Here is an 18,166-nt window from a genome sequence, read left to right on the forward strand (position 1 = left end):
ACTTGCTCCCACACACACCCCTGTGAAAATTAGAATGTTTAGAGCAACATACTGACACAATTATATTCCAAACTATATAACGGTCTATATAAGATTAAAATTTGTATGCGGTCTATGCTCATGGCTGTTATAGTGAACACACTTGCTCCCACACACACCCCTGTGAAAATTAGAATGTTTAGAGCAACATACTGACACAATTATATTCCAAACTATATAACGGTCTATATAAGATTAAAATTTGTATGCCGTTGTTGTATGCGGTCTATGCTCATGGCTGTTATAGTGAACACACTTGCTCCCACACACACACCCCTGTGAAAATTAGAATGTTTAGAGCAACATACTGACACAATTATATTCCAAACTAAATAACGGTCTATATAAGATTAAAATTTGTATGCCGTTGTTGTATGCGGTCTATGCTCATGGCTGTTATAGTGAACACACTTGCTCCCACACTCACCCCTGTGAAAATTAGAATGTTTAGAGCAACATACTGACACAATTATATTCCAAACTATATAACGGTCTATATAAGATTAAAAGTTGTATGCCGTTGTTGTATGCGGTCTATGCTCATGGCTGTTATAGTGAACACACTTGCTCCCACACACACCCCTGTGAAAATTAGAATGTTTAGAGCAACATACTGACACAATTATATTCCAAACTATATAACGGTCTATATAAGATTAAAAGTTGTATGCCGTTGTTGTATGCGGTCTATGCTCATGGCTGTTATAGTGAACACACTTGCTCCCACACACACACCCCTGTGAAAATTAGAATGTTTAGAGCAACATACTGACACAATTATATTCCAAACTATATAACGGTCTATATAAGATTAAAATTTGTATGCCGTTGTTGTATGCGGTCTATGCTCATGGCTGTTATAGTGAACACACTTGCTCCCACACTCACCCCTGTGAAAATTAGAATGTTTAGAGCAACATACTGACACAATTATATTCCAAACTATATAACGGTCTATATAAGATTAAAAGTTGTATGCCGTTGTTGTATGCGGTCTATGCTCATGGCTGTTATAGTGAACACACTTGCTCCCACACACACCCCTGTGAAAATTAGAATGTTTAGAGCAACATACTGACACAATTATATTCCAAACTATATAACGGTCTATATAAGATTAAAAGTTGTATGCCGTTGTTGTATGCGGTCTATGCTCATGGCTGTTATAGTGAACACACTTGCTCCCACACTCACCCCTGTGAAAATTAGAATGTTTAGAGCAACATACTGACACAATTATATTCCAAACTATATAACGGTCTATATAAGATTAAAAGTTGTATGCCGTTGTTGTATGCGGTCTATGCTCATGGCTGTTATAGTGAACACACTTGCTCCCACACACACCCCTGTGAAAATTAGAATGTTTAGAGCAACATACTGACACAATTATATTCCAAACTATATAACGGTCTATATAAGATTAAAATTTGTATGCCGTTGTTGTATGCGGTCTATGCTCATGGCTGTTATAGTGAACACACTTGCTCCCACACTCACCCCTGTGAAAATTAGAATGTTTAGAGCAACATACTGACACAATTATATTCCAAACTATATAACGGTCTATATAAGATTAAAAGTTGTATGCCGTTGTTGTATGCGGTCTATGCTCATGGCTGTTATAGTGAACACACTTGCTCCCACACACACCCCTGTGAAAATTAGAATGTTTAGAGCAACATACTGACACAATTATATTCCAAACTATATAACGGTCTATATAAGATTAAAAGTTGTATGCCGTTGTTGTATGCGGTCTATGCTCATGGCTGTTATAGTGAACACACTTGCTCCCACACTCACCCCTGAGAAAATTAGAATGTTTAGAGCAACATACTGACACAATTATATTCCAAACTATATAACGGTCTATATAAGATTAAAAGTTGTATGCCTAAAAAAGAATCGTTAGCGTAACTCACTCTACTAAAAAACAAATTTTAAAATTTAGGCATTTCGCATCAGTGCAAAAGTTTGTATCCAATATATATATATATATATATATATATATATATATATATATATATATATATATATATATATATATACGATACAGACCAAATTTCTCAACAGAGGGACTTGGTTGTTATATTCATTTCTAGAGTGTTTTCTTGAACTCGACATCAGTTTATTTCAACTGGACATTTACATCCTGTTGCAATATGAAAGTTTGTAATGGTCTGCACGTGATTTAAGTGCGCTTCTGTTTCTGAACTAATGACTGGAAAAATATGAATTTATGTTCATTGCAAAACTTTGTATTACTTAGTATAATGTGTACAGACTAGAAAGAATTTGATTTGAATTTTATAATAGAGTTGAATCTTATTTACTTAATTCGATTCAAAGATATTCTAAAAATTTCATTGAAATGCTAATAAAGTCATGAGTAACTGCCATTACTTATTAACTTAGACCCAATTTTTTAAAATTAACAATATATCCTCCCAAAATGAGTTATGACACACTCAATATATTCAAATTTAAGAAATTTTGTGTTTATGCTGTTAAGTATATTCCTCTAATTTATCAGAGTAAAAGTTTATACATTTAAAGTATAATACTCCATAATGTATTAGATTAATTAATCTATTAATACATTATGATTACAACTTAAGAGTAAACTACATCTCGAGTTTAAATATATCCTGCAGTAGAGATCAGTTGACTCCTGTATGTAATAAAAATTATCAGTTTTACCAGTGCTGCATATATAATATTATTTTGAAAGGAATGGGGAAGATTTTATGTGTTCTAAAGACACAAAACAATAGAATTTTTGATCAAATAAAATACGATTTATTGTTTAGTTCAAAATATAAAATATCAGGACTTTTTCAAGATTATAAAATATAAATAGGTATAAAAACTAAAATACGAAGTAATTAATTTGTTCACGAAAGGTAACGACTATGTCGTGTTAGTAGTGGTAGCTTCCCGCCCGGCAAGTGAGAGATCCGGATTCCAGTCCCGGCGTAACAACTACTTTTTTTTAAATCAATCTTTATATATACATAAAGATTGATATATCTTTATATGTATATTTATATATATATATATATATATATATATATATATATATATATATATAATAAAAACTGATAAACTAACAAATAAAGAAATATCAATAATCGTATCTTACCCTGGAGATAAGAAGAGAGTTTGCACATAGCTTCCCCGTAGAGCCAGAGTCCTGATACCGACTGGCCGACAGCCATGGGCATACAGATAAATGTCACTAGGAGATCTGCTACGCTGAGGTTCACCAGGAAGTAGTTGGTAACACTGCACAGGGCATACAGATAAATGTCACTAGGAGATCTGCTACGCTGAGGTTCACCAGGAAGTAGTTGGTAACACTGCATAGGGCATACAGATAAATGTCACTACCTGGTCTGCTACGCTGAGGTTTACCAGGAAGTAGTTGGTAACACTGCACAGGGCATACAGATAAATGTCACTAGAAGGTATGCTACGCTGAGGTTTACCAGTAAGTAGTTGGTAACACTGCACAGGGCATACAGATAAATGTCACTAGGAGGTCTGCTACGCTGAGATTCACCAGAAAGTAGTTGGTACCACTGCACAGTGCATACAGATAAATGTCACTAGGAGGTCTGCTACGCTAAGATTCGCCAGAAATTATTAAGTAAAACTGCACAGAGCATACCTATAATTCATTAGGAGTCCTCCAACGCTGAGGAATACCAGGAATACTAAAAATGCCACACAATTAACGTCACTATGATCTCTTAATAAACTTAGTTCAACATAATAAACACAAACACATGCATAACACCATGTTGCATGTGTCTTTTTATGTTGGCTGTATGTAAACTCATTGTACATAGCGCCTAAAAAAGGCATAGATTTCCTATCTAAATTATGATGTGATACATTAACCCAGTATAAGGATTTACGTTTAAATTATGGACATCTTTAGAATTTGCGAATATATTTTCTTGCCTTTTTAAGAGAAACTTAACAAACTTTCAAGGCTTATTATATTAAAACATTTTAGCTCTAGAAACACATACGTTGAATTTTGAATTGATGAATATGGATTGTGGAATTCAAATTTGTTTAATTCATCTCCAAACTTGTAACTATCACACGTCTCCTATCTTCGTAGAAATAATTTCGTAGGATTTAGAATAACTGTTTGCGTTCAACAACGCAATCTTGCTAACAGTTCTGAGATGAGATATCAATCATTTAAATAATAACATTTCATATATCTTGCTTTAATGTTACTTACTACAGTCAAAACTCTATCCAGTAAGAGAAAATTGGTTTTGTATACAAAATTTTAAATATGTATTTAGTATCTTGTTAAATGTACAAGAGAGTAATTTCCTCGCTGAGCTTAATTTTTCAAGCGTTAAGAGTAAATATTTTTCTAAGATAAACATTAAATTAGAAAAGTAATGATGTCACACACTGATTTATTATAATATCCTCGTAAACTTATTATACGTTAGGTGATCTTTTCTAAATGAGTTTGAAATGAAACAGTGTTGAAAGATGTATCGTACTTCGTAATGTGTCTGGCCTAAAGATAATAATTTGTAACTCTCTGTTAGTGATGATGCACTGTGAATGAGCGGCTGGTTGTTTAAGCTTGTAACATAATGGGTTCTGCTTGATACATCCCACACATGCGGCGTCCCATCCATCTCCTTTGCTGCCTAGCGTGGGCGATTTTCATTGTTTATATAATGCTTAACAGGTATTACGTTAACAATACAACTCGTTAATTTTGTATGTTACCTTCTATTTCAGCCCTTAACACTCTCACTAAACTTAATGATAATGATGAACTTCCATGCACTTTTGAAATTTTTCACGTATGCAATATTTGAGAATATTGGAAAAGAATCGTCATGCTATTAAAAAAGGTTATTCATACCAGTCCCAGTCAATGGATTGAAGCAGAATTTTTTGTAAGAAAAGATTTTTCTGTACAAGATATCCAGATAATTTACTAGGACGTTTTAAAAATATGATAATATCCAGCAGATTCCAATTTTTATCTTTTGAACCCATTGTAAAACTTATGGCTGATTTGGTATTTTACTATTTCGGAAGTTTTAGTTCTAATTACAAAACTACAATAAATTTAAAGTAAGTTTAGAGTTTGTATCAGTTATCAAGAAGTAAAAATATAAAATAAAGTACTTTTTACAATAGTGGTGATGTTCGTGCATTCAGTAATTTTAAGGATTCACTAAGAACTGCACAAAATGTAAATGAATCCACATCAATCACTTTCAAAGACAGACTAACACTTTCTATTCATCCTATTCACACAGATTGTTACAATAACTTGCTTTGTACCTGCGCATGTAGTGGTACTTGATGACAACTACAATGATGAGAGTGTTGGCGGCGGCGGCAACGACGAAGAGCGGCACGTAGCAAGCTATGAGCACGATGTGACGGGGCTCACGGTATCTCAACTGTGCCTCAGAGAAATCACTTATCAGCTGATCGATCACGTGATCCGTCTCATTCAGATCGTACACGTCGGCCAAAGCCTCCCTGGAACTGGTGCTAGAGTTCATCATGTCTAACTGTCCTCGGTCATTTCTAGGTCTTGAACACTGTCAGGAGCATATTCCACGTCATTTATGGTCATCCCCACACACCTAACAGGTAGTGTCTTGTGGGAGTATCACCTGGCAGTCATACTGTGAGACCTACTTTACACTAAAATTTTCCACTTACTTCAGATATTACAGTCTAATTGAAAATGTTAAGCACTGAAATGTATATTTAAAGATAGATTTGTAGTATTTTCTTTGTAGTGTCAATTTAAAAACTCATTCTCCTTAGAAACGGTATGAAGATCTTCACATTCTTCCTATCGACATAGCATTCCTGCAACAAACTATTCATTATATTGCAACTGTGCATTATTTATCACAGTGAGAGGTGAGGAACTCTGACAAGTTAATAAAAATACCTCATTTATAAATACTGTAAATATTTCAAATGTTCAAGTGTAGCAATTGTTTGCCGCTCAGTGATCATCCTCTTACAATCCATTTAATCTAAAACCGTTCCGTTTTCACGAACCACTGACTGTTTATTGTAATGAGGAGCTACTTTATAGCATATTTTATTTAGAATGAAAATATTCATCCTCTTTTTCTATTGTGAATATTGTATTGAGAACAAAATATTACTATACTGTTCCCTCAATAATGTTCATCTCGTAGATGCTGTTTTGTGTTCTTTTTGTACAGTTTGATTGGGATATTTAAAATAGAAGAGTTTTTCAAGAAAAATTTATAGCGGTGAAATTATTAGGATGCTTATTTTGTACTCTGTTACCTGCTCATGACATGTGTTACAATATTGACTGCTAGGTGCTAAGAAACCATCTTAACCGCCTCCCGCAAATGACTGTACACCTGTCCAGGAGTTAGAATTCTAAGATATGATTTTAATTTTAATTTACAATCTTACCTTTGGTATATAAAACTTCACCCGCGTGTTGCCAAGTGGAGTTGCAACAAAATCTCTTTGGGACTTAAGGTACATTTAGGGTTAAAGAGAAGAAAGCCCTTAGTAACAACTAGTAACATATTAATTGAGCTGATACTTATTCATGTATTTTTTCAAGATTTTTCCTCTAAAAAAGAAATAAAATAAATATATATAAGTATATATATGAAACAATTCCAGTTGAGAATGATGAGGAAGGAATATTAATGATATCATCATATGCACTTATGTGTTGCACGTGCAACACGATGTAATATAATGTATGTACCTCTTGTATGACACGTAATTGCGCATAAATTGTAGTGGGTGTCACCGCTAGTAACCTTAGGAAGATATAATCCCTTCCTACATCAGCTAGAAAATTATTAAAGTGTTTTTACACTTTGTAAGTATAATGCTTTGGCATGATTATTATTAATATGATTTTAAATGGATCTTTGCGGCAGTGTCAAGTTTATATAAGAGGGTAAACACGGATATAACTCTCCAAGTAGGGCGGTATAGATTAGAGTATATGTAAATCGTTTTGAATCACCGTAAAAAAATAACTTGACTGACATTAAAAGACCCACAAAAACAATCAATTAAAAAGAGAACTAGTCCAATATGAATGATTTCATTACGCAATAATTACAAAAGACATAAAGTGTTTTCTGTATATTATAAATAAATAGAAACGAGAAAACTGATATAGACAAAATTAATAAAATATCCTGAAAATCGTACAGCTTCCTTATTTTAGCATTAAAATGTACATGTAAATAGTATATTATAGTTCCCCAATTATTTGTGTGACGTAATATATTTTTTACTTTGTTTATTTGTAACTCCAAACCTATGGTTCATGAATCAACACTATATATTTTGTTTATTTCCATAGTACGTAATTTACGGAAATATGTAACTGATTATTTCACTTACAGTTTTATATTATTACTTAATAATTTACATCTTATTGTATTCTATATAATATAGCTTGGTTATGTGAATCTTCTGTCATAGAATTGCTATTATATTCTTTCTATTCACTTTATTATATTAAACAATTTAAGTAGATCCAAGAAATATTCCAGAAACTCGTCTCGTTCGTGTGCAAGATCACAGGTTTTCCTTCATTGTTAGTGAGGAGGATTTGTTAAACGATGTGAACCATAATATTTTTGCAACGACAAAGGAACTTTATGTTACCACATAACGAATGGATTTCCACCGGATGTTTGTTCTGTTAACGTTTCACTCTATACGTAAACAAATCTCAACGTAAAACTGGATTGTGAATATATTTTTATCAATAAGTCCTGTCTTTCCTTTGAAGCCTGAACACTGTCACTCCCATGTGTACAATATTTATACGCACAGATGTTCTTGGCCAGTACGTATTTATATATGTTAGGCATACTCACTGTTGACTATTAAAATTTCATTAACATTTCTGTAGGTCCAAAAGTGCCTTAATGCTTTTTTCATTAGTATGAAAATACTTAGTAGTATGTAAATAAGTGAGCTGGTGTGCATACAGGCAATTTTATAATGTTTTGACAAATAATACACAATGGTCTGCATAAAATGTTATGTTTAGGTGGTTCTAAATAAAATCCTTCGAAAATAGGTAATATATCTACTTTCATTTTTATATTCACAACAATGTTTTGGTGAACTTATAATTTTATAACTTTTGCACTGAATTTTGTGCCGTGAAAAAGTCCAACTACATTGTTTGAGGTATCCTTTACACGTTGTTTTAACTTGGGGGATTTTCTTTATGCCTCCTTCCTACCAGCACTAGCAGCCGATAGGTATAGTCAAAGGAGCACATGCCCCAATTTTCTGTAGAAACACCTTCTTATCTAGCAATGTTACTGTGTTTAAAAGGTAGACAGAGAACAATATTTCATCTAAAAGAAACAAAGTTTCAAAACATTACTCTTGCGAAGACAATGAACATTAACTGTGTTTGTTAATAGTTTAGATGTTATTTTAATATTAGTGCAAGTGATAACTAGTCTAAATGAAGTACAATATGGTGCCAGCTGGCCCGACACACCAATGTGAGATTTATGTATTGTATTCTGCAAAAAATTAAGGTAAGTTTACAGGGTCTTTTATAGTAACAAAATTGATCGTTTTTCGTACACTCTTTGTTGTCAGAAATAATACCTTTCGTTTTGTCCTTCCATACCTGTATTTCAACGTGTTGTTTATCTTGCAATTAAAAAAAATTTAATTTTTTTTATTTTGTGAAGGGTAGGTTTCTAAAATATAAACTATAAGAGTAAGTTTATATAATAAGTTTGTCACTCATTATATAAGCTAGTTGTACTCTGGTATAGAATTTACCAGTGTACAGTGTACACACTACATCTAAAAGTGGTTCAGCAAGTTCCATGAGAGAGTATTTTGAGGAGTACTCATTCTTAGCAATATTACCTCTCCAGAACACAACTTTAAACGCCTTATATAACCCTTAATACACAGTTTATATAGATTAAGGCCATAATTATGTAGCTTACTGGTGACGCATTATGGTTTCGCAAATAATAGCTCTTCGTCTGGATTAATTCAATTTTAAAATTTCTTGTTCAATGGTTCAATTAGTAGTACCCTAAATCTATAAGATCTATCCCTCTTGATGTCATTCTATGTTACAAAGATTAATCTTAGCACTTCGGTTTGTATATAAAGGATTGGAAGACAAAATTCTGTCTAGTTCTGGTTCTCTGTCAAGTGCCATCTATATAATTATGCTTTTAAATTTCAACAACTTATCCTTAGCCCGATACTCTAAGCGTTGTGTTTGATTTTCGTGTAAATTTTCTTGTTTACTACACTGTTCAGCGTATCTATTTGTCTCCTCTATCAGCAAAGATAGGATGTCGTCATCTAAAAAGGATGCATTAACAGTCATACTGTACTAATTCGCGAACTTGCTAGCGAGCAGTCGCACAACGTTTGTCCTCTTTGTAACTTCGATCTTTAACTTTAACTAATTTATTAGCAGAGTGCGCTCTAAAACTGACTTGTCCCAGAACCTGAAACTTTTTTATATTGTTAGCGATGGTAACTATTGAAACTAAACAAGTGATTAAGAGATTATGAAGAAAATCGAACGATCGCTCGATTGTACATTTCAGTCGATTGTTCCATCAGTTGTTATTCTTTCTTTATAGATGGTAACACTGCGTCACAACCAGGCTTTCATTGATATGTCTCATACTATAATAGTAAAGCGCAATAAAGTACACAGCAAAGAAGCATGAAGGATAATTTGAGGAAAGGACTTTATACTATCGTAATATTTACTGTTCTAATGATTTAAACAATTGTTTTTCATCAATCAATAATTTTTATAGTAGCCTTACAAAACTAAATGGCAAGATTTACCACCCAACAAACATTGCAGAAACACCTCCAAGGCTGCCTATACCGATCGGATAAAAATCCGTCCCATGATCCAAAGCTATTTAAAGGACATTTGAATAGTATTTTAAATAGTTATTGCAATTACAATTTTTTATTACATAATTAATACCAAAGTTTAGCTACAATTTGAGACGTCTTGGTCAAATACATCAAATGGATTCAGAAATACATTCTTCTTCTCTTTCAACTTTGGCATGATAAATTCCTTAAATAAACGACACCTCTGGCTTCAAAGGGAATCTTAGTTTCTGAAGCGGACATATATACAAGAGATTAATGAGGTCGTCTTGGCAGCGTCTACTTGCACTTTACAGTTTAATCTTGCTATCCTTTGAAGGTAGGTAAGGAAACATTTATTGCTATATTACTGATCGATACTAAATCTCTTCTCATAATATGCACATTTCACCTATATTTCGTATATTTTGTTTCTTATTTATATTTGCTTAAGAGAAAATCAATATCTTTAACGTACACAGCCTCGTAAGTAACACAAACTTTGGAATGCTATAATTTGGAGAATCACAGAAAATGTACTTTTAGTTATTTTCAACCCTTACCAACCTTCTAGCCGCTATATTGTAGTAGGATCGTATCTATGACCTAGATTGTGAATGTATTTACATAGCCGGCAACTTAAACATATCCTGTACGCCTAAATGTTGCTTATTCAGAAATATTAACGTCACTGCATAAATCGACCCATGCTCCAGCAAATATAATCAGTGGTCACCTGTTGTGAAGAAACTCAACGTTTTTCATTATTCGATTTCCTCTCAGGACAAATTCTTTAGGATAGGAAATAAATGGGAGATTTCGTATTTTTTTAATAGGTTTTCGATTTATTTAGAACAATTATAGGATAGTAACACGTATATTCATCCTGTTTATACCAGCACTGCTAATAAACACATTTTTATTTATATCTTAGAAAATTAAATGTATATCATGGACATATGCGGGGTCCTATTAGGTTAGAAACTTTCTGTACCACATGAACATAACACAAATATTGAGAACCCTGCCAATAGTTGTCTCATTGGAGATAACACACTTCCACCTGCAACACATTTCACAGTGAATAGACACATATTGATATCGGTTGACATCTATCATGCTACTGACAGACGTGTCTCACGTTTTGAGGGAACGTTGCCTAATCTGCGTAGCTCTCAAATATCTTTAACATAATCATGCTGCAATGCACCCAGTCCTTAAAAACTAACTTTGATGAAACGCGTGTATTACTTTATGTTACCGAATTTGAGGTAAACAATTTTTACCTAAGATAACTAAGGTTCCAAGAGTAGTTAAACAAGCGGAGTACTCGTCATAACATATCTCTTTAGGTACAGAACTTTATTATACCCACTCGTATTTTGTAATATACATATGTACTTGTGTTATATATTAGTAAGTATAAACTACTAGTAGTTAACCATTGTTTTGCACACAATAACAAGTACACAAAGTCATGTACTTTTAAAGGTGTTAATAAACACTCCTGAATATAAGTTATAGTCACCAGAAGATATTTCGGTCTCCCAACTTCACTTAAGTTTAAAGAGCACTATTTCGGGGTCCTAAATGTTTAGAGTGAAACGGTTTTTATTGTAGTTTATCTCATTGCCAATGAAATTCACAAATTTACTTGCAACATTCCATAACATTATGAGAGATTGAAAAAATGGACGAATTAAGTCTGTCGTAGTAATTTTGGTGAAATGACTTATGATGTAATGTAATGGAGTCCTATAAAAGTGTTTAATCAAAAGTATACATCTTTATACTAATACGCACTATTTCGGCGTTCATTATTAAATGATTCAAAAGCTATACGCAATTACCACTGGCTCTTATTTTAAGTTCAAAGAGCAGAAAGGCATATATTTTTAATATAAATAACAATTATACGCCATACTTGAGTTTACCTCGTTGCCACCCTAAATAAATATATACATACTCGGGGTGAAAAGACAACTTTAAATAAAAAGTGATTCATACTTATGGTCATGGTAATCTTTTTCCGCTATACGTTATTCCCGGTGACCTAGTAGTGTAGCATTTACATTGCTATCTCGATATACACATAACTATATACTCATACCATGGTCTTGCTGCCACTCATTGCAATTATTTACTTCCTGTCTAAGATAGTTTAAGGTATTGTAGCATTTGCGTTGTTGCCCTGATATACACAAAAATACACATACATAGTTCTAAAAAGTTGTATTTGGTCTAAAAGTGTTAATTTCCATTCATGGTAATCTACTTCCGGTCTAAGGCATTTGAGACGCCGTAGTAGCATTTGCCTTACCTTTATGATCAAGAATGTATTATACGTAAATATGTAGGTCTGAAAAGTCTACTTTCTTCCATAGGTGACTACTTCCGCCCATTGTATTCTAACTACGATGCAAGATATTTCCGGTGCCGTGGTAGCGTTTATGTTGGCCTGATAAAATAAATTGAACTGAACAGTTTAACTTGGTAAAACTTGATTATTTCCGTTACTTTTAATTACTTACTTCCTGCAAAAGTTATTTTTGGTGCCGTAGTAGCATTTTTTTGTTGCTCTGGGAAATAAATATACACATATATTGGTCTATAAGTCTTCTTTGTTTAAAAACCGTACATTTAGCATTTATAGTAATCTGTAAGGTATTTCAGACCTCTTAGTAGCGTCTTTCCTGTTGAAATAAATAAAGTATATACGTTAGTTGGTCTGAAAAGTCCATTTTTATACAGAATCGAATAAAGCATGTGTATATCTAATGTCATCCCCGTTCAGTGATTGATCTTCATAAAAATCTCTAAATTCTGTTGAGGGCATAAGACATGATTACGCGCTCGTGTCTGTGTGTGGGAGTAAATTTGATCTTTCTACGACGTCGAGAAGATGAAAAGATAATATAGACCGTATGAGGGTAGCAAATCCATTTTTACCCCTAAGGATGTTTGTTTGATCTTTATGAAAATACTTCAGTTTTTTTTTTATTTCAGTAAAAATATATGTGATAGTTAAAAGGAACTTTTATTCTAATGTTGGTTTTATAGGCTCCATTATCTCCCCTAAGCATAAAGTAGCTCTGCACAGGCAGTGGCCAAGTGAACATTCACGTCAACATCACAAACAACAATAATAGGTATTAGGTTATTGGATTAGCATTAACAAACCCTTTCATACGAGGGACTGGAAAAATTTCATTTATGTCTGTCTGACTGTCCATCGGTCCCCACAATATCTCGATATTGAACATACTTATACACTTTGCAAGAAGCTTGATTTATAGAATATTCTATTGTTGTGCATGTCACTCCATGGGATTTTACTGGGCATTAGCGAAGAGTGTTACATTGATCTTATGGGTGGCCAAAAATTAAACAGACTGTGCTTTATTATTTAATTATTTGATATTTATGATTTTTAAAGGATAACAGGATTTCGAACCTTTCCACCCTTGTGTTACATAATGTATAACACAACGTTTCTATTCTATTCATCACGAGGAAATAAAGAACAGAAAGAAGAAAAGAAGAAAAAAAGAAGGGTTCAGATATACCTAAAAACTTCTTAGAGTCTACACAAGGCGTTTCCACTGCATAGAATGCAAGTGCCGAGTAAGAGTATCACAATCAAACATCACACCATTACAGGCGAAAGTGGGCTACTAGAATTAATATCGATGTCGGATCTTTCCTCAGATACCCTCAGTCATGATTCTCTTCACCAACCAAACTCATGAAGAATTCCATACTTGGAGACTGCAACCTACTAGACTAAACGATCGTCATATAAACACATTATTGCTGGCCTCAAAATGTTACTTTTAAATCAGAGCCGGTCTTATTTTATCTAGAAACTTCTTGAACTTGATTGCTAAAGGTCTTATTAAATTACATCGACCTTACAGCATTGCTTCCTTGACCATTGTCGAATCTATGTTGTTCTTACAGTCCATTGCGTTACTCTATCAACTTAGGTAGCAATGAAAGTTTAAATTGTTTTATAAAACCCACACAGTTTAAATTACTTTGAATAGTTATTGATCTCCTTTTTTATAATAGATTTAAAATAAGATTTTTTTGCTAGTCGTTCCTATTTTAAAATCTTGATTTACCCCCAAAGTACCTCATTTTGAGGGACAGTCAATGATTTTCATACGTCAAAAGACTACTTATTTGGTTATACAAACATTCCCTAAAGTAAATCACTCCATCTCTATACATAAGAAAGTTAATGGGGGGAGGTCTTTTAAGGCACTCGGTGTGTCTTGTTGTTCCCGCTCCACTTCTTTCAGCAAGAAAATACTTTTAATCGAATACCTGTATTTTTTATTATTAACTGTGTGCGTTTTCACTGTTTTTCGTCTGTACTTTATCCTTTTGACCCTTAAAACCAAAAGCATATACATGATATTTCCCACTTTTAATTCTTCACAGACATACGTAAATGGTTAAGAATAGTTTAACTTCATTGAGCCAGTTCATGTGGTTCTTGCTTATCAAACATATACTACGCCAAAACGAGTTACGCCCTTGAATATAATATTTATTTGAAAAATATGGTCGGTGTTAAAATTTAGTCACCTGTTTCATCATAATACACAAGTTTCAAATTCAAAGTATCCAGTTTTACGGGATGTAGAAAACATATGCAGTATGTTGGTAGCATACGTATTATATCGTTGTATTGTGACGTTTAGTTACTTGGTTAAATAGAAATCACTCATACTCACAAAGCGCTAAAAATGTTGACAACCTTGAACTCGGTGTATTTCATTCTAAAATAAGAAAAAGTTTGCGGTTTAGTATTTATATCTCCCTAAGTGATCAGACGTTAGACTGTTCAGTGTTAAAGTCTGAGAGTCAAACGTCACTATAACGATCCATTATTCACTGGCCTCCTGGAACTGCTATTCTATTATTAGGCAGTCGCTGGAAATAACTTCTACTGCTAAAAGTTTTATGAATGCTCGGTTACTTTTCTATCATGAACAAACTGGATATAATAAATAACTTAATAGATTATATGTATTTATAATAGTTAAGGATGGGGTATTTAAAGTATATACCATGAATATTTCTTACCATTTAAATCCCAATATTTCTTTCCCAAAATTTTTATTTAATTTAAGTTTTAATTTTAAACAAATAAACCAACGTAGCTTTAAAAACGCTACAAAAGTAAACAGGTTTTTTACATATGGGTGAGTATCTCCTTATTATGTTTACATATATTTTCATTTTTCTACGTTTTTAATACAGTTTAGATTTACCCTTGCTACCATGCACTATTGTTTTAAATATATAGTGTAAACTGCTTCACTAAACAAAAACAGTAATTAGTTGTGCAAAAAGTATGGTTTTATACTTCAAACAACAATCCAATATTTGGGAAATCATACGAGTTATAAACTCTACCATTATACAACTTTTTTAACAGGAAACATGGTATATTTTTTCCACGATACTTTAGAAATATAAACTTTCGATAGAAACCTTGTTACTTCATTTCTACTTCAAGGCTGACCAGCAAATCTTCTAACAACATCCAATATTTGGGAAAACATACGAGTTTTAAACTATACCATTATACAACTTTTTTAACAGGAAACATGCTTTATTTTTTCCACGATACTTTAGAAATATAAACTTTCCATAGAAATCATGTTACTTCATTTCTACTTCAAGGCTGACCAGCAAATCCGATCTTCTTTGACTCATGCAAGACATATTTGGTTATTGTGCAAACACTGTATTAAATTGCTGCCGAGTAACTATTAAACTCCCTCAGGTGTAATGCGTTAAGGAAAACTAGAGTACAACTGAGTTGGTTGTGTGATAAAACTTGTTTTTTAATTCCTGCCTGCAAGTAAACGCTTTAATCACATTACAATTGTATTGGAGAGATATTGTAATATGGTTTGTTATATAGTTAAATGAATACACCCGTGTTCGTATAGTTTAATCAACTTATTGGGTAATATATGGTTTTATCTATTACGTCGTAGTTTATTGTACTGTATATCATCTGAGTTCTGCGAAAGTGTTGTGTTTGATACGTAAAAATGTAAAACTGTAAAGGCTGCAAGGGTAAAGAGCTGGGAAGGTCAACATGTAGTTATTTCAATAAACGTGTTACAAGATCAATGAATACTAACATTGTTATGTTTAATTTAGTTCTTTTCTGATAGTTCTTTTAGAAGGCTGAAATTTGAATTTAAACTATAAATATCACACATTTTTTATTCATGTTAGGTAGATTTAATAGAAATCAGACATGTGTGTGTGTGTGTGTGTGTGTGTGTGTGTGTGTGTGTGTGTGTGTGTGTGTGTGTGTGTGTGTGTGTGTGTGTGTGTGTGTGTGTGTGTGTGTGTGTGTGTGTGTGTGTGTGTGTGTGTGTGTGTGTGTGTGTGTGTGTGTGTGTGTGTGTGTGTGTGTGTGTGTGTGTGTGTGTGTGTGTGTGTGTGTGTGTGTGTGTGTGTGTGTGTGTGTGTGTGTGTGTGTGTGTGTGTGTGTGTGTGTGTGTGTGTGTGTGTGTGTGTGTGTGTGTGTGTGTGTGTGTGTGTGTGTGTGTGTGTGTGTGTGTGTGTGTGTGTGTGTGTGTGTGTGTGTGTGTGTGTGTGTGTGTGTGTGTGTGTTTGACCTTATACAATATGACGTGAACTTATAAACGCGATAACTGCCGTAATCTTTAATAGATCAAGTCTAAACTTGGTACCGAGGCAGTATTTCCATCTTGCTTGGATGAGTTTCTTAAGCAAATGTAACTAATAAAACGTTCCAAAACGGTGGCCATTCACATTTTTGCAAGACTTGCAACTCGGCTAATTCCTAATATGTGCAAAAAAAATAGTTTTTTAATGTATTTTTGGTAATTATAAACCACTTTTTAACAATTATTTAAGGTTTTAAGATGGTGGCCGTTCGAATTTTGTAATAAGAATAGTTATACATGCGTTATTATGCATCGTACAGCAAAACAAAAACATAATTCGTAAGTCTTTACAAAACCTTTTGTTGTTGTTACGTGTTTTCTTATATCATTAAGATCTCCTGATAGCGATCACACATAACTTCAAGTAGTACAAATTGTGGTAATACATGTGAAGGTGTAACTACCGTAATTCTTAATAGATTCGTACTGAGCTTGGTACGAAGACAGCACATACCTTGAGATTACTTAGTGAGCTAATATTAACCAAGTAATCGTTTCAAGATGACGGACCTTCACATTTGCACAACATTATTATTTCGTAGCATGTATCAAAATCGAAAATTTCCATACATTGTTTCAGAAATTACCAAGCAAAACTTATTTTTACTTATATTTCTATCATTCGTAAGCTTTCAAGATTGTGGCCATTCACATATTTTAGAATAATTGTACAAATGAATTTTGAATACGTGAATACGTTTACTGACATAATTTCAGGTTAATTGTAACTAAATAAATTCAACGGTTTTATAAAGAAATGTATATGCTTAGAACGTTTTTCTTTCAAGATTACGAAGTTTCAAAATACTTTACAGTTTTGCAATTATATTAACATTTAGAGTTGTTGTCCCATCAATTATGTTGCAAATTAAACATATAAACTAAGAATGCATCTTCAGTTTGTCATTTTGAGATCACGTCCTTATGTAATATCTACCTTTCTTCCGACTGAACCAGAAGGAATATATTTTACTAATTAACTTTTCTGCGGACATATATTAAAAACTCATATGGGTAATATTTTCAAACTGTTCTTTACATGTTGGGACTATATTTTACCGAGATAACAACAGCATTTGGTGGTGAAGCGTTTGAATAAATCATAATTTTAAATATTAAAGAAACAGCCATGTTGTAGTGGTTCAACCATTTGAGGAGAAATTTGTAGCAAATTGACGTTTTGCAAATGGGTTTTTAATTTGATATACAACTTTACCCATGCTTATAACATATGTCTCAAAAATCTCTCCCTCCTTTTACCTTTTGAATGATTGCTAACATTTCTCAACCCCCTCTCTTTTCTTTCCCTCTTTTGGCAAATAATTCACATCATTTGGGGATGCTTTTAATAAATTTCAAAATTTCTACCACTTTCACAAAAAAGATGGTTTTTTTGTCAACTAAAATGTTTTGAACATGGTAATCCATCAATTCATACCTCATATTGAAGGTCTTGATGAGACAAAACATAC

The 18,166-nt window shown here is 33.0% G+C and overlaps 1 protein-coding gene across 1 annotated transcript in view; it reads right to left on the bottom strand.

Moving 5' to 3' along the window:
* The window catches only part of LOC124370590 (orexin receptor type 2-like), a 47,334-nt gene that overhangs the window by 12,063 nt on the left and 17,105 nt on the right, over positions 1 to 18,166 (bottom strand). Inside the window, exons 2-3 of the mRNA XM_046828887.1 lie at positions 5,380 to 5,922; positions 3,185 to 3,327 (exon numbers count right to left, since the gene is read on the bottom strand). Coding sequence (XP_046684843.1) covers positions 3,185 to 3,327; positions 5,380 to 5,609 — 373 coding nt within the window. The 5' untranslated portion in view covers positions 5,610 to 5,922. The remainder of the gene's footprint in view (positions 1 to 3,184; positions 3,328 to 5,379; positions 5,923 to 18,166) is intronic.

This window comes from Homalodisca vitripennis, chromosome 1 (genome assembly GCF_021130785.1).
Source record: "Homalodisca vitripennis isolate AUS2020 chromosome 1, UT_GWSS_2.1, whole genome shotgun sequence".
Classification (NCBI taxonomy): domain Eukaryota; kingdom Metazoa; phylum Arthropoda; class Insecta; order Hemiptera; family Cicadellidae; genus Homalodisca; species Homalodisca vitripennis.